The following is a 25,978-nucleotide window of genomic DNA, read 5'->3' on the forward strand; positions in this document are numbered from 1 at the left end:
TTATAATTATGCATAACCCTAACCCTAACCCTTATAACAGAGACACTTTATAAATAACTAAGTTAAGGTAGTTATAATGTGCTGTTCCACTCAGCTTATAAAGCATTATAACCAGCACTTATAATATGTTATAAATGTTGTAATACATGATTATAAACATGTATAACGAGTGTTATAATGCCTTAAGTGCAATACAAATAAATACATGTGATTATAATGCATTATATACCTAACCTTTAAAGGTTTCATGACGTTCAGTTTTACCACACATTACAAGTCTTTGTCATGGTCCTTCAAACGTGTATAGAAAGTTTTAACAAAAAATTCCACTCCATTGATCCATGGCAGGTGTTTTTCTCTCACATTTCTAAAGCCTTTTCAACTGCAATGAAAAAATAAATCTTTGCCTGCGGGTGTCGCTGGTGAGGGATTTTGCCTGTCAATCATCGCCTCTGCTCCGCCCCCCCCAAAAGAAAGGATAGGGGAGGGGAGGGGCGAGGAGGAGAGTGGGCGGGATTAATCGGCTGTGACCTCACTGCCGAAGGGCCAAGCTCAGATTACTTTTCAGCCTATTTATTCAGAAAACCCCAGACCACAGAAAATCCACTGAATGTTCAAAGTTCAGATTTTTTGGGTGTAATTGAGGTCATAAACCCCCCCAAAAAAACATAAAAAATAAAAAAAGTGAAAATGAATGTCATAGAACCTTTAAGTAATGTGTTACCAAAAAAAGTTACACAGTGCTGCTTTAATGTAAAACCTTTCTTTTTTTCTTTAAAAACCTTGGAAACTGTATAATACATGGGCTCCATTGATCCAAGCTGGATTATTAAAATGCACACGGCCCACCCATCTGACCACTTAACACGGGTCGCCAGATGGGTGGGCTGCAAATAGTTTCGATATTTTCAAGTGGGCCCTGATCCAGAAAAGGTTGGCTGAAGCAAATATCACAACATGATACGTATGTTTTAGTTCCACTTGTATAGATAATATAGACACTGCAACACTTACCTGACATGAACAAAAGAATGACATCATCCATACATTTGTGGCTCTTCAACTCCTACACAAATTATATTAAACAAACAGGTATTATTAACTCAGTATACATTTTTAGTTACCTTGGAGTCAAAAACAACAACATAAGAAGTAATGTACACTACACTGTACAGTATATGAATTACTAGACAATGTAATTCTAAAACACCTCTGTCTATAGAATAAACCATTAAAGGGTGCTGGGTGAAGTTTATAATGGAGAACATGAACTGTGTATACCTAATCAGACAGGCAGTAACATTGTAGTGACACATTGTGTGTAATTATAACTACTGTATATAGACTGTATAAATCACTCTGGTAAACTAGCCCACAGTATACTAACCTGGGTACATAGGTTAGAAAAGGGCTAATGCCAGGGACATGTTACAATCATGGGTTTATACACAGTCTGACAAAAAGAATATCAATATATAAATATTGAAACAAGCAATGTAGAAACCTTCTGGGATGAAACACAAAAGCCTGAGTAGATGTTAAAAGAACCCCATAAGTGAAATCCATGCCCCTGTTAATGATTTTGTCATTGACACAAGTATTGACATAATAAAATATACTGAAATAAACACCAGAATAAAAGTATAACTTTTATTCTGGTGTTTTTCTAGGAAGGTTGTAGAGTAGCCTACTGAGTACTGAGTACTTTTAGGTTGGCTGTTTTTTTTCCTTCCCTAAAAAGCAATTTTAGGGAAGACCACACTTCTGCTCTCACACTAGCCGTGTTTCTGGTTTCCCCCTCCGCTCGCCCCTTTGTTACATCTTGTAAGGGTGTATAGGAGTAAAAGTATTTAGTTCTGGTTCCTCAATCATCTCTATGTTTTTATAGGTGTTTCTACAGGCTTTGTATAGCGTTGTGGTTCTACAAGCACATCAGTGCATGCAGTGCAGGTGGGTTCAGAGAGTTACTTCTCTGAAACAAGTTACAAGGTCCTATAAATTCATTGTGAAAACATTACAGCAATTCATTGATTTGACTTTTACTTGTACTTTAAGTATATTTTTAAGCAATTACTTTTTTACTCTTACTTGAGTAACATTTTGACTGAGATACTTTTACTTGTAGTGGAGTAAATTTGTATCCGTACTCTTACTCAAGTACTGGGGTCGAGTACCTCGTCCACCTCTGACAGTCACTGCTTGTCTGCTACAGTGCTACCTGTAAAATAAATAAATACATAATACATAAAATAATAATAATAATAATAATAATAATAATAATAATAATAATAATAATAATAATAATAATAATAATAACTAGAAAATGTGCTCCTCGGAGCACAAGTCTCCGCCAGCAGACCATAGCAATTATATTATCATAGCAATAACTAATGAGATACAGTAGAGTAAAAGATATATACTGTAGTTAAATAAAAAGGTGTATGTTAAAGAAATATTTATTAAAAAAAAAGGTGTTCTCAAAGGGACACACACACGCACGGACGGGTGATTTGGACTAGAAGATACTGTTCCAATCAAGACTGATTGATCCTGTCTTACCTCGCTTCAAAAACGTAAACGGCTTTTTGAAGTGACACACCTTTTTATTATAGGATTCAAGGATTGTATTTCGTCATGCGTCCCTCTAGCCAATCAGAGACATTGATGTCAACATATTGACACGTATTAAGAGTTCGGCTTTGTTGTGGGATCATTTCAACTCTAGTCCTCTTCTACGGTAGATGAGTATGCTTTCTTAGCTTTGGCCTTCTGCGCCTTTGCTTGACCAATGTTAGGTGTTCTCAGAGGGAAACACACACGCACAGACGGGTGACTTGGACTTACTGAAGGTACTGTTCCAATCAAGTCTGATTGATCCTGTTTTACCTCACTTCAAAAAGTAGAGGCTTTTTGAAGTGACACACCTATTTATAGAATTTTATTTCGTCACGCGTCCCTCTAGCCAATCAGAGGCATTGGTGTCAACAAATTGACACGTGTCACGTGGAGCTTGCCCAATGTTAGCTTGGCTAACAATGTTTGCTCACACAAAGCGAAAACATATTCTCCACCTTCGGCGGAGACAATAATATCTGCTACCAGTAGAATAAATACATAAAAACAATGTAGGCTTCCTGTATTCAGCTCTCAGCAGCAGACACTCCCCTAGCCTTCATACAAGACTCTCATATCTTTCCTCTTAGTAGAGCTGTTTGGCACAAAAAATCGTGCACTTTTTGAAAGAAGGCTGAAACTTTCAGCATAGTTAGTAAATACCATAATATAAATTCAGACGGGGAGGGAAGTCTGATTTGACCTCTGAGGTCAGATTTGACCTCTGAGAGGTCAAATCCAAGATGGCCGCCAGTCTACTGGGTCTAAATGTCGAAATACTTAAAAAAATCACACCCAGTGTGAAGTGGGCGGTGTGGTCACAGTGGTCATCACAGTGATGGAAGTTCACTTCAAGAAAAGTAATATTGTGGACCAACCATTGTACACCCCTAACTTAAAAAAAAACATAAATGTGTTTTTTTTAAGTGCTTAGTCCTATTTATAGGGCTATGCACATGTGTCATGTTTCACTAGCCAATCACAGTCCTGAATAGAATGTGATTGGCCAATCACGGTGCAGGGTTAGGGGGGTACACTGGTGGCCAATCACAGCGCAGGATTGGGGGGTGCAAATATCCAAACCTCACATATAGGGGCGGTTTCACCGCCCAAAAATACGTTTAAGGCGTTCTTTCCAACTAAGTTGGGGTTGCCCATTCATTTGATGATATGTTGGAGATTGCCAGAACCCAAGAACATACATTAAATCAAGGTCAAGGTCAAATTACATAGTAATAAGTATATTTAAGCTTTGACACTGGGTACTGCAATATAGTAAAACTGTTTTGGGACAATGGGAATAATACAAAACAAATGAACAGATTAAACCTATGGTGGTAATCTATTTTAATACTAAATTCATAGTAAATGACAATAATCAAGGTTCAAGGTTTCTTTATTGTCACATCTTGCGTACAGGAAAGAGAAAAACAAGACCAAAAATAAGTTGTGATAATAATGATAATGGTAATAATCAACATTTAACAGTCTCCACAACAGAGGCACAGTGCAGTACATTTGAGAGCAGCTTTGGCACACTTGCATCGTCCAGTACACCCTTTCGTGCAGCGACAGCGGATTAATTCATGGCACGATTTGGATGCTTCAGAGAGAGTGGTCCAAAATGGTTGCCACCCAGTTGTTTCCTTTGTCCTGCCCCATTCAGATGGCTCTGGCATCTCTGGTTCCAGAACCAGTGCCTGGTTCCAACAGTTTGCCTGGTAGCAAGTGCGCTTGATGTGTTGCTTGAGTGCTGCCTGGGTTGGAGGAATGCTCTCTAGTGTTCTTGACTTCTTCGTGAAGAGCTGTTTCCTGGCATCATTCACTTCCATGCACTCACTGACTGGTTCGGTCATACATGAGCACCACAAATCGCTCTAGCAGGAACATTGATCCTTCACTGACCTCACTTGGCAACTGTAGGAGTTCACTGAAAGCCTCATTCACCTCTGGGAATGACTTCCAAGTTTCCCAGGCAGTCTTCTTTCCTCTGCCAGCAAACGCAGATACAGTGTCACAACCGGTGAACGTGTGAAAGACTGGGAGTCAGACACTGTGTTGGAGTCATTGTGGCAACCATTTCATGAACAGCTATGTACCGAAAGCTTGATCCAACACCAAAGGCAACCACAGCTCATCAGGACCTATCTTGATGAATGAAGCCACAGCCAGTACTACCACATCAGTATCAACAGTGCGTATGGTCACTTGCTTACACCCCTTTTGCACAGCATCTGCATCTCTTGCGAATATGGGGCAAGGCAGGCCAAGTTTGAATCAGCAGGAGAACTGAGGACTCCACTCCCATTGGTTGCATGAAGTTCCTTGCCCTCTACTAGAGGAATGTTAATACATTAATTGTCTGAACCACATCAGGTGTGTCATTGTCGGTGTTGCCTATATATGAGACCATTGATTGTTACACTGCCATTTGTTGATTCTGAGGAAATCACTGCATTTTTTGGGCACATTTTTACCTTGACCTCGACCTAATTGCATTTCCTTGAAATCTGGTGATCTCGATAGTATTACCACATGAAAAGGCATCCCCTATTTAGTTGGAAATTATACTTTAAACGTTTTTCTACTGTGTTTGGTTCCAAACTTAAGTTGGACTAGCGGCCATTTTTGATTTGACCTCTCACGGTCCTCAGAGGTCAAATCTGACTTCCCTCCCCGTCTGAAAATGAACATTATGGCATATACTAACTATGCTGAAAGTTTCACGCTTCTTTCAAAAAGTGCACGATTTGCTCAAAAATGGGAGTTAAACTGCTCTACTATCTCAGGAAAGCCTCTCAGCACCCCACCTTCTCTGTATAATAAACTTTGAGGCCAGAAAATAAAATATTTCCCCGGAAGAAAAATTAACCAGATCTGTATAGGGCACTGTGGAGCAACCAAAAAATGATTTTCCTTCCGGTGAAATATTTTCATTTCTGGGCAAAAAGTGTATTTTACAGAGTAGCCTAGGTGGGGTGCTGAGAGGCTTCCCACCTCAGAGAACAGACTTTCAACAACACAAAACAGTCTTTGTTTAGGTGTGTAGCGAAATGGTTTTGTTTATTTTCACTACTGTTGGAGCCCTCGCAGGGCAGTGGAATTCCTTGTACAAGCGGAAAGAAGTGGAATTCCTTGTACAAGCCCAGCGCCTGGCAGGGCGTTAGAGATAACTCACTAACACTCTGGACCAGGGCTAATCAACAGGTATAGGCTATGTCTCTATGACCACATAAAATAAAACAAAAAATGAACCTGAGAAGAAAACTATACAAGACATGTTACTGCAACAAAAAGTCACAACAAACTCTGGGCCTACTGAATAAGATGGTTCATCTCACAACTAAACTAGTAGATACACCCTACCCTACTACAACAATAATGTTCTCAACATATGCAAATGTTACAGTAGAAGTAAATCAGAGATCTAAATGGTTGATAATTATTTTTTAAACCCATAAATTCTCATTTCCTACCAATTTAATGTCCTTATCACCTTGCCAGTCTGATGTAAATACATTCAGTGTCACCAGTAACCGAATAAAATCGGAACTAAAAAGACGTTAAAGTGAACTTCCTCAGGAAGTAGACTGGAATCAATTCAATTTGCAGGTTACTAATCCGGTCTGGGTCTGGAGCGGATACGGAAATGGTGCATCCGTGTATGTGTGGGTGAAAGTTACCAGATATGTAGGCGGGCTTTAGATCGGATGTGAGCACTGAGCAGCAAAAAGAAAGCAGCTTTCCACATAGAACCATGTATCTCTCCAGTATATCCACTAGCTAGAGCCATTACTATATAAAACGGACCTTTCAACACTTTTTGATACAATTGTGACTAAAATGTTTTAACATGCTTCCAATATAATAAACTATAGTTCACCACTGATAAACAGCTAAAATGTATTTGCATGTGTTAAACCTAACAATTTACAAGATGTCAGTGATGTTAAGTCCTATACCTCAAGAAAGTATTACAATAAAAATACCAGACAATTTTGGTGTGGTGCTATTACATTAGACACAATTCATCTCGTGTTATGCTCATGTATTTCTAATCAAACTCAAATATTGTAAAACATGTTGGGTCCATTTTTACTTACTAATAAAATAACCACACCTGGTTCTAGTTTGTCATGATGAGTAATCAATTAATTAATGTATAATTAATTAGACCAGTGTGCATGTGTGGGGGAATTTCACTGTTCACCCAGCTTATTGCTGCTCACAGAGGAGGAGAGCAGGGGGCGAGCAGTTAGGGGTTGAGTGTCTTGCTCAGGAACACCGGGGCCATGAATCGAACCTGACTCAGCCATGGCCGCCCCAATTATCATGATGTCAAGTGTTAAAGCCACAGCAGCAGCAGGCCTAGCCCTGGTTCAGAGCGTTAGTGAGTTCCCTTTAACGCCCTGGAAGACCCAGGGCTCTGCGCTTGTACAAGGAATTCCACTGCCCTGCGAGTGCTCAAGAGTAGTGAAAATAAACAAAACCATTTTGCTACTCACCGAAGCAAAGGCTGTTTTGTGTTGTTGAAAGTCTATTCTCGGAGGTGGGAAGCCTCTCAGCACCCCACCTACTCTGTAAAATACACTTTTTGGGCAGAAAATAAGATAAGTCAGCGAGACGGAAATTATTTTTATTTACTCCACAGTGCCCTCTACAGATTTTGGTTAATGGTAAGTTCAAATCCTCCAGATCTGTAGAGGGCACTTTCAACAACACAAAACAGCCTTTGCTTCGGTGAGTAGCAAAATGGTTTTGTTTATTTTCACTACTCTTGAGCACTCGCAGGGCAGTGGAATTCCTTGTACAAGCGCAGAGCTCTGGGTCTTCCAGGGCGTTAGAGGGAACTCACTAACGCTCTGAACCAGGGCTACAGCAGGCCTAGCTTCATCATTCAAGTCCACTTGGCCTTTGGTGTTGGTGTCCATTTTATGAGAACAAAAAGGTCAAATGCCATGGGTCAGCCATAAAATAAAACCATGATTAGAAATAATTAATAGAATTATAATTGTCAGATAAATACATAAATAAATAAACAAACAAACAACATTATTTCACAAAATAATTAATTGGTATTTACAAATTACCAATATTTATACAAACTCCTGAGTCAAAAGACCCTCAGTCCTAGTCTAATCAATCACTGCAATAATATGAAGATGGGAGTCATGGGAGTCAGAATGTCAACAAAACACTGTGTCTAAACACTGTATTGAGAGGAAAGTGGCAGAGGAGGAAACGGTGAAAACAGCTGGGGCACTGGGGCAATGAGGGCGGGGCAAGGCCACTGTGGCCTCAGGGCAAATCAGTTTTTGAAGGGCATGAGGCCTGACTGAGGGGGAACAGTGGCCTTCATGATGGCCTCCAGGAAATTCCTGCCCTGCAGAGTAGTCGTGACAGGGCTGCTTCATCTCAAGAGTCTCTTCAAAATGTAAAGTAGAGATCTCCGTCATTTCCAATTAAAGAAAACGTCATCCGAAGATTTACTGCTCCATTCACTCCCTGGTTAACATTTAAAATCCTGTATCTCGGCTCCTGCGTACCTTTTTTTCATATTCTTTCCATATTTTAGGCATGTCATATAATAGGCTAGACCGGGGAAAAAACTTAATTTTACAAGGTAGACACTTTTTCAAGCAAAGAATAGCAGCCTGTCGGCAGGTCATGTTTATGAGATAAATATAACACTACTATACAGTAATCAACATTACTGTACACAGAGACACAGGGAGAAAAATAAAGGCAAATCAACAAGATATCTAAATACAGTATATATACACATAGCAAATCCAACTGGTACAGTATGAGGTTAGACATAAGGTACATCAACACAGAGCAGCAGGTAATATTATATGATATTAGACAATTAAAGGTCATTCCAGGCAAATAAAGGGAAGGCCTTTATTAACAAACTCATTGTGGGTTCTGGGTACTGAGACATGTCAGTAGACCTGTGATCATAGGCTGTAGTCCAGTGTGGGCTGCCTGTCAGTCACTTGGTTGTGGGAATACAGTAGATCCAGCTTTCTTTATAAAATCCCCAGTGTTCATTCATCTATTTGTAACTCAGAGAGCGTACAGATGTAACCAAATGGACCCTTATGGAAAGAACGGAAAACGAGGCAGGACGTTGACTACATACTGAAGGTATTTTAAGTCCATCGGTACAGTTTTACATCAACCCAAGATGTCCAGAGAGGAGTGGGTCGATATCACAGAGAATCAATATCATGCTTGAACTCGCATCAGGTCCTTTTCTCCTCACTGTATCGATGACAAAACGTGCCATGTCCTCCCTCGCCTGTATCCCATTGGCCTCTTCCTGCTCAGAGTCAGTTAGCATCCTCTTCTCGAAAAGTTTGTCCACAACACATTTGAGACTGGGAGCTGAAATGCTGTCGATGAAGCTGCTCCGCACAGAAAACAGTCTGTCTTTCACTTCAAGACTCAGTGTGTGCTCAACTTGTTGTCTTCTTAAAGCAGGAGCTTGAAGGGATACAAAATGTTCCCAAGCACTGTCTGATGTGTTACTGTCTACAACAGGCTTTTCATGCGAGTGGGAAAGCGGTTTTAAAAGCAACATAACATCATCCCTAAACCTTTCCTTTAAGATCACATCAAATGTTGGCATGTAATTTGTATAAGATGATTCATCAACTTCAAATGTTGTCTTCTTTGGTTGAATTATGATGGAATCATGTTGAGGGGAAGTGGAGAGGCTGTATTCTTGATTTGGGATTAGTTTGCAGGGAGGGACTTCAATGTAAATCTCTTCTCCATGTAAGTCTCTCTTCCTCCTTACGTTCAACACTTCATCCAGCACAACGTTCCCAGGAAGCAGCAATACTTTCAAGATTGAACGTGGATTATCATCCGTTGGTGGTGTATAGAACGGCAAAACCAATGCACGGATAGGACTGGGGGGACTGTCGTAAACGAATTTGGCTAACTCTTTTAAACCTGTAATTATAATACCATAGAGTGAAAATTCAGTTATATTTAAGATGACATGAGTTTCTGTGATCACATCGGGCTTGATGAACTCAATGCCCTCATCCATCACATGGACAACATACAAGGACTTGCCTCCACCCATGGAGAGGATCTCACAGTGTGGAAGGTGTAACTGACACACAGACCCCAGAGGACATTTGATGTCAAACAGTGGTCCTGCAGGCCTCTTGCCAAGCTGGGCTTGAAGCCTTCGGTTCCAAGGGACAGTCCTGTAAGTCACATCTGTCTCTGTCTCCATCTTAAGCACCAGGCCGGTCACACTGCATTGGAACAGTCCTGCTTGGGTGCAGTGGAACCTGTAGCTTTCCTTGTTTTTTACAACAATGATGTCAGGTGTAATTGTCTGTGTTTTGTCCAGTAGTACAACATCATTTAAACTGTGGGACCGATTTGCTGTGAAACTTGCCATGTTCTCTATGCATGGACTTTGGCTCAGTGAGGGTAAGCTGTGAGAACGAGGCAGGGAGCTGGATTCTCCCATCCTCAAACCACTGAAGCGTCTACTAAGATCAGTTTCATCTTGGAGCTCCAATGAAGGATGTGGAGAGGACAGTGACACTGTAACAGAATGGTCTGTGGTTGAGAAATCACAGGCTGTGTCACATGCCATTTCTTCTGGGGAATGTTGGGAGGCCTGTTGTGATACGGATGGGGAAGGCAACATGGGGGGATGGGGAGACACTGTAGCAACAGAGGTGGGAACTACCCGTGGAGAATCTTGTGATGAGGGACCTTCATGCCGTTTCCTGTATAGTGGTGTGGATGTCTCATCATCATGATGATCAGACTCTGCTTCCATCTCACCATGCAAAAAAGAGAAAAGAGAATATTACATCAAATCATGGATATTAAATAAAGTATGAACCTTATAAGACTGTTCTACAGCACCAGTTCCCTGCCGACTGACTGACTGTGTGATTCCTGGCTCTTAGCCTTGCCTCAATGGCATTCTACCAGTAGATGAACATTTTGACATGTAGAAACAATTTGTGAGAGATTAAATTTTTTCATTGTCTGATCTACTAAAAATTCTTATCACATATTGAGGAGCCTCGAAACAACACAGAGCCAAAAGTGATTTGTGTTTGCAAGATAATATTTTTAAATTTCTTACATAATTAATTAATAATTAATTAATTATTATATTATTTAATTATTAAAAGTGCTGTATCTGCACTCTACCATGCCTTGCCCTGCCCCTTCAACATGGCAGAGACACAGACGTCCTTGCATCTCATCCTGCACCTCCTTCCTCTGGGACTAAGGGGCAAGGAAATGACACGGGTGAGGAATTAAGGCAATAAACGTAATACTAAACTCAGGGCTTAAAGCAAAAACAAATCTCACGACTCAAAATGTTGTTAGAAGTCCCATTCTATGAAATGTGAGAAAGGAGCCCGCCACACTAGTGCTATGTTTCCTAATTATTTGTTTGCATAATATGCAGAATTATGAAGTTTAGTTTATCATTCTAAACCTACTGTATGTTCTTGCTTTTCTACATGCAGCCAACCACTTTATAAAAGATGCTTATGAACAATAATTTGCAATTGATAAATTATATTAAAAAGGTCTTAAAAAGTATTGCATTTATTTAAGTGAACATGGGGTGCTTGGACCTCATATACTGTAACTTGCATGCAATAAACATATTACTAAGCAAGTACAATGAGAAAAAGTACAATGTGTACCATTTCAAAGCATTTGTGTTTCAGGAAGGGGGTTGTGTTCTTGAAGCAGTTGTTGAAGAGTCTGGAAAGACATCAAAAGATGAAAGATTTTAGTTCAACAGGTGTGAAGGATGTATGTAGAAAACCATGTTGATGATTGAGCTACACACCTGAGAACAATAAGTTATTCTATTAATAACTAGAAAATGTGCTCCTCGGAGCACAAGTCTCCGCCAGCAGACCTGTGCTATTTTAATCAAATGAAATCACTTACCCTATCTTTAACCATAGTTCTCTAGGAATGTTCTAATTCTTACTTAAAATAGAACATGTATCTACTGTATCTAATGAGATACAGTAGGGTAAAACTACTGTATTTATATATTTATATTACATATTGTGATGTCACGTGAAACTGACCAATGTTAGGTGTTCTCAGAGGGACACACACACGCACGGACGGACGGACGGACGGGTGATTTGTACTGGAAGGTACTGTTCCAATCAAGACTGATTGATCCTGTCTTACCTCACTTCAAATAACATAAATGGCTTTTTGAAGTGACACACCTATTTATAGGATTTTATTTCGTCATGCGTCCCTCTAGCCAATCAAAAGCATTGGTGTCAACATATTGTCACGTGTCACGTGGAGCTTGACCAATGTTAGCTTGGCTAGGGGGGGGGGGGAGACACACACACAGCGGGACGAAGCGAAAACATACTCTCCGCCTCCGGCGGAGACAATTAACGTATTCAAACACAAGTATTGCATTCTACACACCGTACAGTTTGGATGGAGGGATTGATGGAGAGCAGCTGGAGTAATCTGTCTGTTAGAACATCAGTGAGATTATTGTGACTCAGACTACAACAACACAAGGAAGAGAATGGACAAAGGAATAGATTAGTACCTCATGATGACACATGTGTCACACACACACACACACACACACACACACACACACACACACACACACACACACACACACACACACACACACACACACACACAGCGCGCGCCACTCCATTCTATAAAACTTCTCACTCCAGGACGTGTGCTTTGTGCAGTTGGGGGATCAGAGTCTCTAGTAGCTGGTCAGTGAGTTGACAGTGACTGAGGTCCAGTTCTGTCAGTCCCTCAGAGTGTTGCAGTACCAGGGCCAAACATCTACAGGCCTTCTGATCTAGTCCGTTCTCACTGAGGTCCAGTTCTCCCCCCAAGGCTCCAACCAGGGAACCTGCTCGCATCACTGTGTTCCTTTCACTGTCCTCAGAGACCAGAGATAGGAGCTGGAGAAGGAGGGACTTGCTGCATCTGTAGAAGAAATACAGAATGAGGTGGAGATATGGAGGGGAAGGGAGGACAGACAGACAGACAGACAGACAGACAGACAGAATAATCAGTTAATAATTAATCAAAATGGATTATCATACCACATTATATTTAGAAAAGGTAGATGGATTTTAAATGTACACAAATATTAAATGAGCACATTAACCTGAGCTGTGAGATGTAGGGTAGACACTGAAGGAAGATCCTCACTTCACTCTCTTCATATGGCCTGCCTGTCAGCTCTACTGGTTTCTTCTCTGGTTGGAGTTTCAGCACCTCTAGGAGGAGGGAGATCTTTCTCTCTGAGAGGACTATGGACCAGACAGCAGGAGCTGACTGGTAAACTGGTTGTAACAATGGAAGAACACTTCTGCCTGTTTGAGTCTCATAGTTCTTCACATAGGAGTATAGGTCCAGGAGTACATCACATTGATACTTCCTGTCGTAGTAATCATCAAAACAGTCAATAAAGGGGAATGTTTTGTAATTACACACAGAAGACAACAATTCCAGAATCTTTTCTCCCGTTTCTTCTTCCTGTTCTGCTGCTTCACAGATGAGCTTCCCCAGGAACTCGGTTGTTTCTGACATTCCTGACCATCCATCAGCAACACTGCAAAAGATTGTATGAAAACCAACATTTAATATTGATCTTTGTATCATAAACAGAATAAAATAAAATAAAATAAAAAGGTCAACACTGTGTATATCACAATTCAGGTTAAAGCGTGAGTGGAAAACTAAACTAAACTTTAAAGTGCATGATATACTTATCATAAAGAATAATCTTAATTAATTCAATCGGATAATCATACCTCATTATCGTTATATTTAATCTGGATTGCTTTTATATATAGGCAGATATTAAAAGAAACAAAACAAAACACATTAACCTGAGTTGTGAGATGTAGGGTAGACACTGAAGGAAGATCTTCACTTCCCTCTCTTCATATGACCAGTCTGTCAGCTCTACTGGTTTCTTCTCTGGTTGGAGTTTCAGCACCTCTAGGAGGAGGGAGGCCTTTCTCTCTGAGAGGTCTATGGACCAGACTGTAGGAGCTGACTGGTAAACTGGTTGTAATGCTGGAAGAACACTTTTGCCTGTTTGAGCCTCATAGTTCTTCATATAGGAGTATAGCTCCAGCAGTACATTACATTGATACTTCCTGTGATACCAATCATCATTCCAGTCAATAAGGGGGAATGTTTTGTAATTACACACAGAATAAAACAATTCCAGAAACTTCTCTCCTGTTTCTTCTTCCCGTTCTGCTGCTTCACAGATGAGCTTCCCCAGGATATTGGTTGTTTCTTGATCATAGACACTGCAACATTTTAAATGCAAATCAACATGACATATTGATCTCTGTATCATAAACAGATTAGAAATTTAAAAAAAGGTCAATACTGTATACATCAGATTTCAAGTTAAATAGTTGGTGGAAAATGAAAGATTTTTTTAAAAAAGAATGATACACTAAACTTCTAAACCTATCATAAAGAATAACCAAGCTATGAAGACAGATAGTGTATCATTTGATGCTGGGATAAAATCACAAAGGTTACAAATAATCAATTTTAACCACTTAAGCCCTATTTCATACGTAGTCATTCAACAGTGTCACGTGATGAAGATAGCTGATTTACAAGCTCACAACGCATCACTTCATGATGCTTTTGTGAGCTTTTAGATTCACTATTTTTGCCTATAATGACATGCCTAAAATAGGGACACCAGGTTGAAAGTGGTTAAATACATAAGAGTACAAAATCATACCTCATTATCTTAAAAACAACAACAACAAAAAACAAACATCTGTTGAGACAGCTTTCATACTTAGACAAATATTCAATAAAAGACAAACACATTAACTTGAGTTGTGAGAGGGTAGACACTGAAGAAAGATCCTCACTTCACTTGATGTTCATATGACTACTAGTCTATCATCTCTACTGGTTTCATTTTTACTTTTACTTGAGTACTTTTTTATGGGAGAAGTTGTACTTTTACTTGAGAACAGATTTCCAGTACTCTACCCTCCCCTGGCATAGCATACTTACAGTATAGCATATATACTTTCTCTAGTTGACTCTGGATATGCTGCACAGCTCTTTAAATTAAAACGTGCAGACTTTGGACCGTCACCACGACTACAACATAAAATCCTCAGTTTTATTATATCCATTAGTACTCTGAGAGTGTAAATATGTAACCAAATGGACCCTTAGAGGTCCATTTGGTTACGTTCCTCTCAAGGTTAAATAAACACTCAAGATTTTACTGTGTAGAGATCCCGTTGCCCATGGCAAAAATGCTAATAAACAGTTTAAAGTTTAGATCTTCTTTAAATAAGCTTTGTAGATCTTTGCATATATCAATGATCAATACCCATGTGCCAATTCAGATCGATTGGTCAACCCACTTAGGAGAAAAGAAATGTACTGAGGGAAGGACGGAGAGCATACTGACTATTTTCTCCATTTCATAGCGAGATTTATAATAGAATAATACAATTCTAAATTATATTTGTCTGTTGTAAATTCAGTGCAAAAAAGGTGACAAATAATCAGTTCAAAATTGAATAATCAGTATTCATTAACTTTATATTTAATCTGGATGGCTTTTATTAGACAAATATTAAATTAAAGGAAACAAATTAACCTGAGCTGTGAGATGTAGGGTAGACACTGAAGAAAGATCCTCACTTCACTCTCTTCATCTGACCAGCCTCTCAGCTCTACTGGTTTCTTCTCTGGTTGGAGTTTCATCACCTCTAAGAGGAGGGAGACCTTTCTCTCTGAGAGGTCTATGGACCAGACTGTAGGAACTGTCCGGTAAACTGGTTGTAATGCTGGAAAAACACTTTTGCCTGTTTGAGTCTCATAGTTCTTCACATAGGAGTATAGGTCCAGTAGTACATCACATTGATACTTCCTGTGTCTCCAATCATCATGCCAGTCAATGAGGGGGAATGTTTTGTAATTACACACAGAAGACAACAATTCCAGAAACTTCTCTCCTGTTTCTTCTTCCTGTTCTGCTGCTTCACAGATGAGCTTCCCCAGGAACTTTGTTGATGCTGACCTTCCTAACCATGTGAAACTGCAAAAAATTGAATTTAAAACCAACATGAAATATTGATAAACAGAACCAAACAATGATGGACACTGTATCCATCAGATTTTAGGTTAAAGAGAGAGATGATGAGAAATCAAAGACAACTTTAAAGTGTATGATATATTTGTCTTTACAAATTTGATAATCAATCTCTTACCACTTAAGCCCTATTTTATACTTTGTCATCTGTCAAGTCGAAAAAATAGACGATCTACAAGCTCACAATTACATCGCTTCATGAAACGCTGTGAGCTTGTAGATCTGCTATTTTCTATATTTTTTAAATATAGGAAAACAATATATTTTTCTTTTCCTAAATTGATATGCCCAAAATGGGGACACCAGGTCGAAAGTTGTTAAACACATAAGAGTGCATATATCATCTAAAAATAAATCTGTTGAGATCGCTTTTACATGTAAACAAATATTTAATGAAAGGAAACACATTAACCTGAGCTGTGAGATGTAGGGTAGACACTGAAGGAAGATCCTCACTTCACTATCTTCAAATGACCAGCCTGTCAGCTCTACTGGTTTCTTCTCTGGTTGGAGTTTCAACGCCGCTAGGAGGTCAGAGACCTTTCTCTTTGAGAGGTCTATGGTCCAGACTGTAGATGGTGGGTAAAGTGGCTTCAGGTTAATATATTATTCATCTATCATTTATAGTGGGTTTATATTTTAACATTCTCTACACACAACTCTACAGCATGTCAAAAAGTGATCAACTTTTCAGTGTTAAATACTTATATGTTACTACTGTTTCCTTTACACACAGTACCTTTAGAATGGCACGCCATATTGTCACTTTATTCTCAAACATGTAGTGTAACAGGTGAGGACTTGTGCTGCTTGTTGGTCCAGGATCTCTTTGAAGCTGATCTCTGTTCATTTATGTCTCTGACAAGAATGAAAGAAAGGCATTTTTTTTGTTTAGTATTTATTATGGTGCTTTCATTCCTCTCTGCAGCAATATTATACATGTTATTGTTCCACTCGTATAGATGCTGCAACAGTTTACAAATAATATGAAATAAAGTACAAGAACTTACCTGACATGAACAAAAGAAAGACATCACCTAAAACACTTTTGGTTCTTCAACTCCTACATAAACAATATAAAAAAAAACAGAAAGGTATTATACTCAGTATAAGTTCTTAGTTTGCTTGGAGTCAAAAACAACAGCATTAAAAAGGTCACTACACTGTATGAATGAATTCTAAAACACCTCTGTCCATAGATTAAACCATTACAGGGTGCTGGGTGAAGTTTATAATGGAACAGAGGGAGGAGTACACTCTAGTTCAGGGGCCTTCAAAGTTTTTCAGCCCAAGGACCCCTTAGCTGAGAGACAGATGGACGCAGGGACCCCCACTACATGTTGTATAAAATTGTTCATAGATTTCATAGATGGCTTCATTGACTGTCACTGTTGTGTGAATTAATGGTTTTCGTTTATTTCAGACATTTAACCACTTAAACCACTGAGGTGGCAGTGGCTCAGGGGTCGGATGGCAACCGCAAGGTTCCCAGTTCGATCCCGGGCTCCCCCAGAGTAAGTGTCGAAGTGTCCTTGAGCAAGACACTGAACCCCTAATTGCTCCCGATGAGCAGGTTGGTGCCTTGCATGGTTTTCTCTGCCATCGGTGTATGAATGTGTGTGTGAATGGGTGAATCTAATGCACAATCTATGTAAAGCGCTTTGCTATATAAATGCGCCATTTACCACTTAAACCCTCAACTTGACTTTGTAACTGGTTTGCCACTTTGCCAAAAATAGCCGGTTGCGAGCTTGTAGATCTGCTATTTTTGGTTAATGTTCCCCTCAGAATAGGGGTGCTAGGGTTCAAGTGGTTAATGTAAAATGATTTGGTGGCCCCCCCTGTAGTAACTCTGAGGACCCCCTAGGGGTCCCGGACCCCCTGTTGAAGATCCCTGCTCTAGTTTATATACACATTAAGGGCCCTATCTTGCGTGGCGCCTCATCCCTTATGCTTAATGTTATTAGGCATTATTTATTATTTTGAAAAACATTTTAAAATAGCCGATGCAGCATGAGCTTGTAGATCGGCTATTTTCACTATTTTAAAATGTTTTTCAGAATAATAAAAAATGCCTAATAATATAGGGCCACAACTCTGTATACCTAATCAGAAAGTCAGTAATATTGTAGTGACATATGTTTGTGTAATTATATGAACTATTGTATATAGACTGTATAAAGGACTTTGGTACACTAGCCTATACTAACCTGAGTCCATAATCTAGAAAAAGCCTAATGCCAAGGACAAGTGCTTTCAGTTAATCTAACATGGTTCAAATGGAGTTTGAAGTTACAATCATGGGTTTATAAACAATGTCTGATAAAATGTAAATTAAATATCTAAATATTTTTTATTTAGAAACTTAGAAACTGTCTGGGGTGAAACATAAAAGCCAGAGTTGACGTTAAAATTACCCCAGAAGCGTTTTAGATCCGTGGTTCTCAAGCTGTTCTCAACATACAGTATACATTTCTAAAGTGACAATTTAAGGACCTTCAAGACCTTTTTAATACCTCTAAAATAAAATAAATAAATAAAAATAAGACTATTACCGTGTCAAAAGTAATCAACAAATTATTAAAAAAAAAAAATTAGCTCACAATGCCTCGCAACGGGCGTTGTGGGCTTGTAAATCAGCTATTTCACAATATTTATCTGTGGAACCGAGTCAAACAAAATGTAGCCTCGATCTCCAAGCTTTTATTAAACAAAATGTAATGCCTCAACTCCTAGTGCTTGTCAGGGTGGGGGGGGGGTCCCCAGTTCAAATATGATTATTTTGGGGGATCACCAGTTCAAATGTGATTATTTTGGGGGGTAGCGGCCTGAAAAGGTTGAGAACCACTGTGTTAGATCATTCATAGAACAAACAGTGAGGATTGTACTGTATGTGACAATAAACATAATTGACAGATTGTCAGTCCTTGTATCGTACAGTATCCTACCTCATGTCAACAAGCTTTCCACAGTACAGTCACTGCATGCCTGCTACCTGTAAAAAAAAATAAAATATATATATATATATATATATATATATATATATATATATATATATATATATATATATATATATATATACATACACTACATGTCTGCTTGTCTTTTAGCTGTAAAATAAACTAGAAAAAGTGCTCCTCGGAGCACAGGTCTCCGCCAGGTCAGGTAGGTTATTGTGGCCTCCTGGTGGCGCTATAATAGGCCAATGTGAAAAGGGTGGCATTTCTTCCTCGGCCTAATGGGAAAGTGCGTGCATTCATGATTTGAGGCATTTTGTTCCAAAAATGTGTTTTGCTAAAGTAGACCTGCTGGTGGTGTTATAACAGGGCAATGTGAAAAGGGTGGCATTTCTTCCGCGGCCTAGTGGGAATGTGCGTGCAAATTTTCACGGAAATCGCACGCCGCGTTCATGATTTGAGACATTTTGTTCAAAACGGACCAATCCTGCAACCTTAGCCAATCAGGGTGGAATATGAAATATCGGACAGATGCGTCTTGATCACATAGAGATACTGTGTACTGATTTGCGTGATGTTTGGATAAAATCTGAAGGATTAATATCCAAAAATCCTGGTTGCACTGTAAAAAGTAGATCTGCACTGCAAAAGTAAATGCAGTGCAGATGTTTTTCCTTGGCCTCTAGGGAGTGTGCGTGCAAAGTTTCATGCAGATCGGTGCAGTTAAAAAAGCAAAGTAGTTAAAAAAGCTAATCGGCCTGTTATAGCGCCACCATGAGCATGATTTGAAAAGTTTTAAGTGGCATTTCTTCCTCTGCCTAGTGGGAATGTGCGTGTGCAATTTTATGTAAATGGCAAGCTGCGTTCATGATTTGAGGCAGTTTGTTCAAAACTCACCAATCCTGCAAACTTTGGAAGCCAACCTTAGCCAATGAGGATGGAATATGGGAAATTGAACAGATCCGGGTTGATCACATGACTATAAAGATACTGTGTACCGATTTGCATGACGTTTAGTTAAAAGCTGTAGGAGTAATGGGAAAAAAATGGGTTTTGCACACATCGGCCTCCAGGTGGCGCTATAACAGGCCCATGTGAAAAAATCACACCCTGTGTGAAGTGGGCGGTGTCTTGCTAGCTAATCACAATACTGAATGGAGTCAACCAATCATGTACAAAAGATAAATACATTTATTGAAACACTCTTTATGATGGACGAAACCATAACTTGAAAAAAACAAATTTATGGTTTTTTTTCAAGTTATGGTTGCTTATATAGGGCTATGCACATGTGTCATGTGACACTGGCCAATCACAGTCCTGAATAGACTGTGATTGGCCAATCACAGCGCAGGATAATTCTACAAATTTCCTGGGCCCAGATCACAGCGCAGGAAAATGTACATTTTTCCAAATCTCACTTATAGGGGCGGTTTCACCGCCCAAAAATGTGGGGCAGAGGTTCTGAATTGGCATCCAGGGAGTGGGTGTGCACAGTTTCGCAGCGACCGGGCCAACGGTGCTGGAGATTAGCTGCTAACACACAGACAGGACGGACACACGGACACGGACACACACACACACACACACACACACACACGGACGGACGGACAGGGGGCAAAACATACTCTCTCGCCAGGCCGACAATAATAACAATGTAAGCTTCATGTATTCAGCTCTCAGCAGCAGGCACTATCCCCTACACAAGTTTTATCAAGTTGATCAACATGTCTCCATGATCTCATAACACCAACATGTATCTCTCTATGACCTCATAACAACATGTCTGTAAGCAAATGAACCTGAGGACAAACTCAACAATGTGTTACTGCAATTAAAAGTCACAACAAACTCTAGACCTGCTGAATAAGATGGTTCATCTCACAACTAAACTATAGTTACACACTACTAAAAAAGGTACATAATGCAGAAGTTAACAGTATTATTATAGAGATCCAAGTGGTTGAGAATAATTGAGAATATTAGTTTTAAACCTATAAAATTCGCATTTCCTACCAATTCAATGTCTTTATAACAGCTTGTCAGTCTAATGTAAAGATTCAGTCTCACCAGCAACCGAACAACATCGAAACTAAAAAGACGTGAGGGTGAACTTCTTCAGGAAGTAGATTGAGGTCAATTCACTACAGGTTGCTGATCCGGTCTGGGTCTGGAACAGATACGGAAACGGTGTGTACATGTATGAGAGGGCAAAAGTTACCGGATACAGTAGGCGGGTTCTAAACCGGATGTGAGCACTGAGTAGCAAATAGAAAGCAGCTTTCCACACAGAAACCACACGTATCCGTATCCATATGCATGCATGTTTCCAGTATATCCACTAGATGGAGCAATTACTACATAAAACAGGACCATTCTGACAATCTTTGATACAGTTGACTACTGTTTCTGAAACTTTTAATTTGCCTCCATTTTCGCAGAAATAGATTTCATCTTCATGTTGAACGTAATAAATTAGCACAGCACACCTGAATATTAATATTAACTTGCATCCATTATAATAAAGTCTAACTCACTACTGATTAGCAGCTAAATTCATTTATTTGCACGTTTTAAACCTAACATTTTACAAGATGCTTAGTGAAATATGCAGTTACCAGACACTTCTAGACGACCTATACCTCAATAAAGTATTACAATAAAATAATAAAGCAGCTGTCAACTCTCATCCACAAGTTAGAATAATTTAGAACAATAACAGCATAAAACAAAGGCTATATAAAAAATGGAGGAAAAATAATAGAAAATCTCAACAGCTCTACAAACAACCATACATCATATTCTTTTTTTTTTTTTTTATCCCACGATTTTTGTAACCCTATTTTTTACACCCAGTGCCAATTGTCTATGTAATCCTGGGCACTACCTTCCCTCTGCCAACCTAGGGAGGCCAGGGCCGAGCTCATGCCTCCTTCAATGCATGAGAGCCAACTGACCTTCTTGTCACCTGACAGGGGAGAGTTTCCCTGGTTGGACGTAGCGCGTGGAAGGAACACGTTATTCCAACCAGTTCCCTTCCCCTCCATCAGGCGCCCCGGCTGGCCAGGGGGAGGCAGTATAGTGACCAGTATTACTGCATGTTTTTGTGAGGGTACCTAGCCTAGGAGACACGGGGAGAACATGCAAACTCCACACAGAAAGGCCCTTTCGCCAGCCCCACCTAGGGTATGGGCACTGATGACGCGGAGATCATATTCTTGATGTGAATTAGACGTTTACTAAACAGAACCCAAATAACGGAAGTGTTCTTCCCCCAACCAGACAATTGTGGTGTGGTGCTATTATATTAAACACAATTAATATAGTGCTATGCTCATGTAATTCTAATCAAACTCAAATATTCAGAAAAATATCTGAATTTCTCACCAATCAAATCACCTAGTTTGTCATGATGTCACAGCAGCAGGACTGGAGTTTCACCATTTTAGGGTCAAGGCCACTTGGTCTTTGGTGTTGTTGTCCATTTTATGAGAACACAAAGGTCAAATGCCATGGGTCAGCAAGGCCATCAAATAAAACCATGATAGGAAATGATTTATGTAATTATAACTGTCAGTGAAATAAATAAATAAATAAGATGTTTATAATATTAACTTATCAATATTTAGACAAACTCCTGAGTCAAAAGATCCTGTGGCCTCAGGGCAGAGGCATGAAGGGCATGAGGCCAGACTGAGGGGGAACATTGGCCTTCATGATGGCCTCCAGGAAATTCCTGCCCTGTGTAGCAGAGTAGCCGTGGCAGGGCTGCTGCATCTCAAGAGTCTCTTCAACGTGTAAAGTACAACATGCAGCCTATACTGTAGCAACGAGCAAAATGAAAAAGGAACTGTTGAATAAAACTCAGTTAAATTCAACTGGGGGGGGGGGGGGTTGGACAGTTCCATTGGGGGATGAATATCCCCCCCCCCCCACTTTTGGGATGAAGAGAAAAGAAAAAGAAGAAACCTCCGACATTTTTGTACCGAATTAGTCATAAATTACATTGTATTTCACCAAGTCACAAGAGTTATCAAGGCACTTTTTACGTAGAGTCTATGTCTATGCAGCACTCTTTAATTAAATAAACAAAATATGTTTATTAATGTTAGTGATGAGCTTTCAGACCACTGAATGAACCACCTGCAAGTGTTTCATTCAATTACATTTGGGAATCCTTTTGAATCTGACCAAAGCTGTCAAAATCAAAGATGCACATTATGTAATGTATTCCTGAAACAACTACTGTATATACAGCACCATTTATAACATTGCTTGGAGTGTGTTATGGAAATAACAATATCATTTTGGGATGCAGACATAGATGACATGATGAGTTTAAGGATATGGGAGAGGCTACTTGGAGAGTTGGTAGCAGAGTTTGTAGAAGTGAGATGGTCGGAATTGTATTTCACAAAATAGGGTAGGAAACTTAACCAGATAATTGTGAAAAGGATTATGTATCCTGGATATACTGACACAGGGGTGGGTGTAGCAAGTGGAGATAAAAAGACAATCAACAAAATACATATCAATTCATCTTTATCTCAGACTCTAATCCATAAAAAAGACAATACAGGGGACAACACAACAAAGAGGTAGGCTACATCTAAAAACCATACAGATGCCCTCTCCAATGTCTACAAAAACGAGAGGAGTACCTAATGCTGCTCTTCTTAGGCATGGTTAAAGCCATATGTACACATAGCATATCCATCTGGTACAGTATGTACATGACGTTAGACATAAGGTACATCAACATAGCAGCAGGTAATACTGTGCATGATATTAGACAATAAGGTTAAAAAAACGTATCAAGCAATAAAAGCCTGCGGTATCAGAGTTTTCTTTTAAGTTAATTCCAGGCAAATAAACGGAAGGCCTTTTTTTTTAAAAACAAACTCAGTGTGGGTTCTGGGTACTGAGTCATGTCAGTAGGCCTGTGATCGTAGGCTGTAGTCCAGTGTGGGTTCTGGGTACTGAGACATATCAGTAGGCCTGTGATCGTAGGCTGTAGTCCAGTGTGGGTTCTGGGTACTGAGACATATCAGTAGGCCTGTGATCGTACGCTGTAGTCCAGTATGGGTTCTGGGTACTGAGACATGTCAGTAGGCCTGTGATCGTACGCTGTAGTCCAGTGTGGGCTGGCTGCCTGACAGTCACTTGGTTGTGGGAATACAGTAGATCCAGCTTTCTTTATAAAATCCCCAGTGTTCATTCATCTATTTGTAACTCAGAGAGTGTACAGATGTAACCAAATGGACCCTTATGGAAAGATAGAAAAACTAGGCAGGATGTTGACTAGATACTTGAAGATATTTTAACTACATTGGTGTTTTACATCAACCCAAGATGTCCAGAGAGGAGTGGGTCGATTTCACAGAGAATCAATATCAGGCTTGCACTTGCAAAAGCTCCTTTTTTCCTCACTGTATCGATGACAAAAGTTGCCTTTTCGTGTTTCCCCTGCATCCCTTCGGCCGTCTCCCGCTCAACTTCAGTTAGCATCCTCTTCTCGAAAAGTTTATCCACGACACATTTGAGGTTGGGAGCTGAAATGCTGTCGATGAAGCTGCTCCGCACAGAAAACAGCCTGTCTTTCACTTCAAGACTCAGTGTGTGCTCAACTTGTTGTCTTCTTAAAGCAGGAGCTGAAAGGGGTACATAGCATTCCCATGCACAGTCTGATGTGTTACTGTCTACAACAGGCATTTCATGGGAGTGGGAAAGGGGTTTTAGAAGCAGCCTAACATCATTCCTAAACCTTTCCTTTGAGATCACGTCAAATGTTGCCATATAATTGGTATAGGAGGCTTCATCAACTTCAAATTTTGCCTTCTTTGGTTGAATTATGATGGAATCTTCTTGAGGGGAAGTGGAGAGGGTGTATTCTTGCTTTGGGATTAGTTCACATGGAGGGACTTCAATGTAAATCTCTTCTCCATGCCTCTTCCTCCTTATGTTCAGCACTTCATCCAGCACAACGTTCCCAGGAAGCAGCAATATTTTCAGGATTGAACGTGCATTATCATCGGTTGGGGGTGTATAAAAGGGCAAAACCAATGCTCGGATAGGACTGGGGGGACTGGGGGCCGGGCTGCTGAAAAAATAATTTACCAACTCTTTTACACCTGTAATTACGACACCAAGGGGTGAAAATTCAGTTATATTTATGATGACATGAGTTTCTGTGATCACATCGGGCTTGATGAACTCAATGCCATCATCCATCACATGGACAACATACAAGGTCTTGCCTCCACCCATGGAGAGGATCTCACAGTGTGGAAGGTGTAACTGACACACAGACCTCGGAGGACATTTGATGTCAAACAGTGGTCCTGCAGGCCTCTCGCCAAGCTGGGCTTGAAGCCTTCGGTTCCAAGGAACTGTCCTGTAAGTCACATCTGTCTCTGTCTCCATCTTAAACACCAGGCCGGTTACGCTGCATTGGAACAGTCCTGCTTGGGTGCAGTGGAACCAGTAGCTTTCCTTGTTTTCTACAACAATGATGTCAGGTGTAATTTTCTGTGTTTTGTCCAATAGTGTAACATCATTTAAACTGTGGGACCGCTTTGCTCTGAAACCTGCCTTGCTCTCAATGCATGGAATTTGGCTCAGTGAGGGTAAGCTGTGAGAAAGAGGCAGGGAGCTGGATTCTCCCATGCTCAAACCACTGAAGCATCTACTAAGATCAGTTTCACCTTGGGGCTCCAATGAAGGATGTGGAGAGGACAGTGACTCTGTAACAGGATGGTCTGTGGTTGAGAAATCACAGGCTGTGTCACATGACGTTTCTTCTGGGGAATGTAATTGGGAAGCCTGTTGTGATACGGATGGGGAAGGCAACATGGGGGTATGGGGGGACACTATAGCAACAGAGGGTGGACCTATTTCCTGCGGAGAATCTTGTAATGAGGGACCTTCAAGCTGTTTCTGGTATGGAGTTATGGATGCCACATCACCACCATGATGATCAGAATCAGCCTCCATCTCACCATGCAAAAAAGAGAAAAGAGAATATTAAATCAAATCATGGATATTAAATAAACAAATAACTACGAACCAAATAAGACTACTCTTAGTTCTACAGCACCAGCTCTCCAAATGCTACTCCCTGCTGACTGACTGCTGTGTGATCCCTGACTCTCTGCTGATGTTCTAACATGCCTTACTTCATGACACATGGCACATTTTGACATTTGTGGGAAGCCCTATTTTCAATAGA

At 40.1% G+C, this 25,978-nt stretch overlaps 2 protein-coding genes across 5 annotated transcripts in view; both read right to left on the minus strand.

Annotated features, from left to right (window-relative positions):
* Positions 1-7,671: 7,671 nt before the first annotated feature.
* Positions 7,672-20,832, minus strand: LOC308079809 (uncharacterized protein). Of its 4 annotated transcripts, none has more exons than XM_080421410.1 (12): positions 20,767-20,832; positions 18,742-18,788; positions 16,804-16,856; positions 16,533-16,651; positions 16,206-16,362; positions 15,299-15,739; positions 13,530-13,961; positions 12,803-13,249; positions 12,349-12,618; positions 12,085-12,168; positions 11,322-11,382; positions 7,672-10,429 (listed from the first exon to the last, which is right to left on the minus strand). In XM_080421410.1, the coding sequence occupies exons 4-12, from the start codon at positions 16,549-16,551 to the stop codon at positions 8,789-8,791; spliced, it is 3,552 nt and encodes a 1,183-aa protein (XP_080277536.1). In that variant the 5' UTR covers positions 16,552-16,651; positions 16,804-16,856; positions 18,742-18,788; positions 20,767-20,832; the 3' UTR covers positions 7,672-8,788. The 4 variants fall into 4 exon arrangements, with proteins under 4 accessions (XP_080277536.1, XP_080277535.1, XP_080277537.1 ...); XM_080421409.1 differs by having other exon boundaries at positions 16,200-16,362; XM_080421411.1 differs by lacking the exon at positions 13,530-13,961 and having other exon boundaries at positions 16,200-16,362.
* Positions 20,833-23,308: 2,476 nt separating this feature from the next.
* Positions 23,309-25,978, minus strand: part of LOC308079272 (uncharacterized protein) — a 52,591-nt gene continuing 49,921 nt past the window's right edge. The window contains exon 13 of the mRNA XM_080420659.1: positions 23,309-25,743. Coding sequence (XP_080276785.1) covers positions 24,088-25,743 — 1,656 coding nt within the window. The 3' untranslated portion in view covers positions 23,309-24,087. The remainder of the gene's footprint in view (positions 25,744-25,978) is intronic.

This window comes from Gymnoscopelus braueri (genome assembly GCF_963280865.1).
Source record: "Gymnoscopelus braueri genome assembly, chromosome: 23".
Taxonomy (NCBI): domain Eukaryota; kingdom Metazoa; phylum Chordata; class Actinopteri; order Myctophiformes; family Myctophidae; genus Gymnoscopelus; species Gymnoscopelus braueri.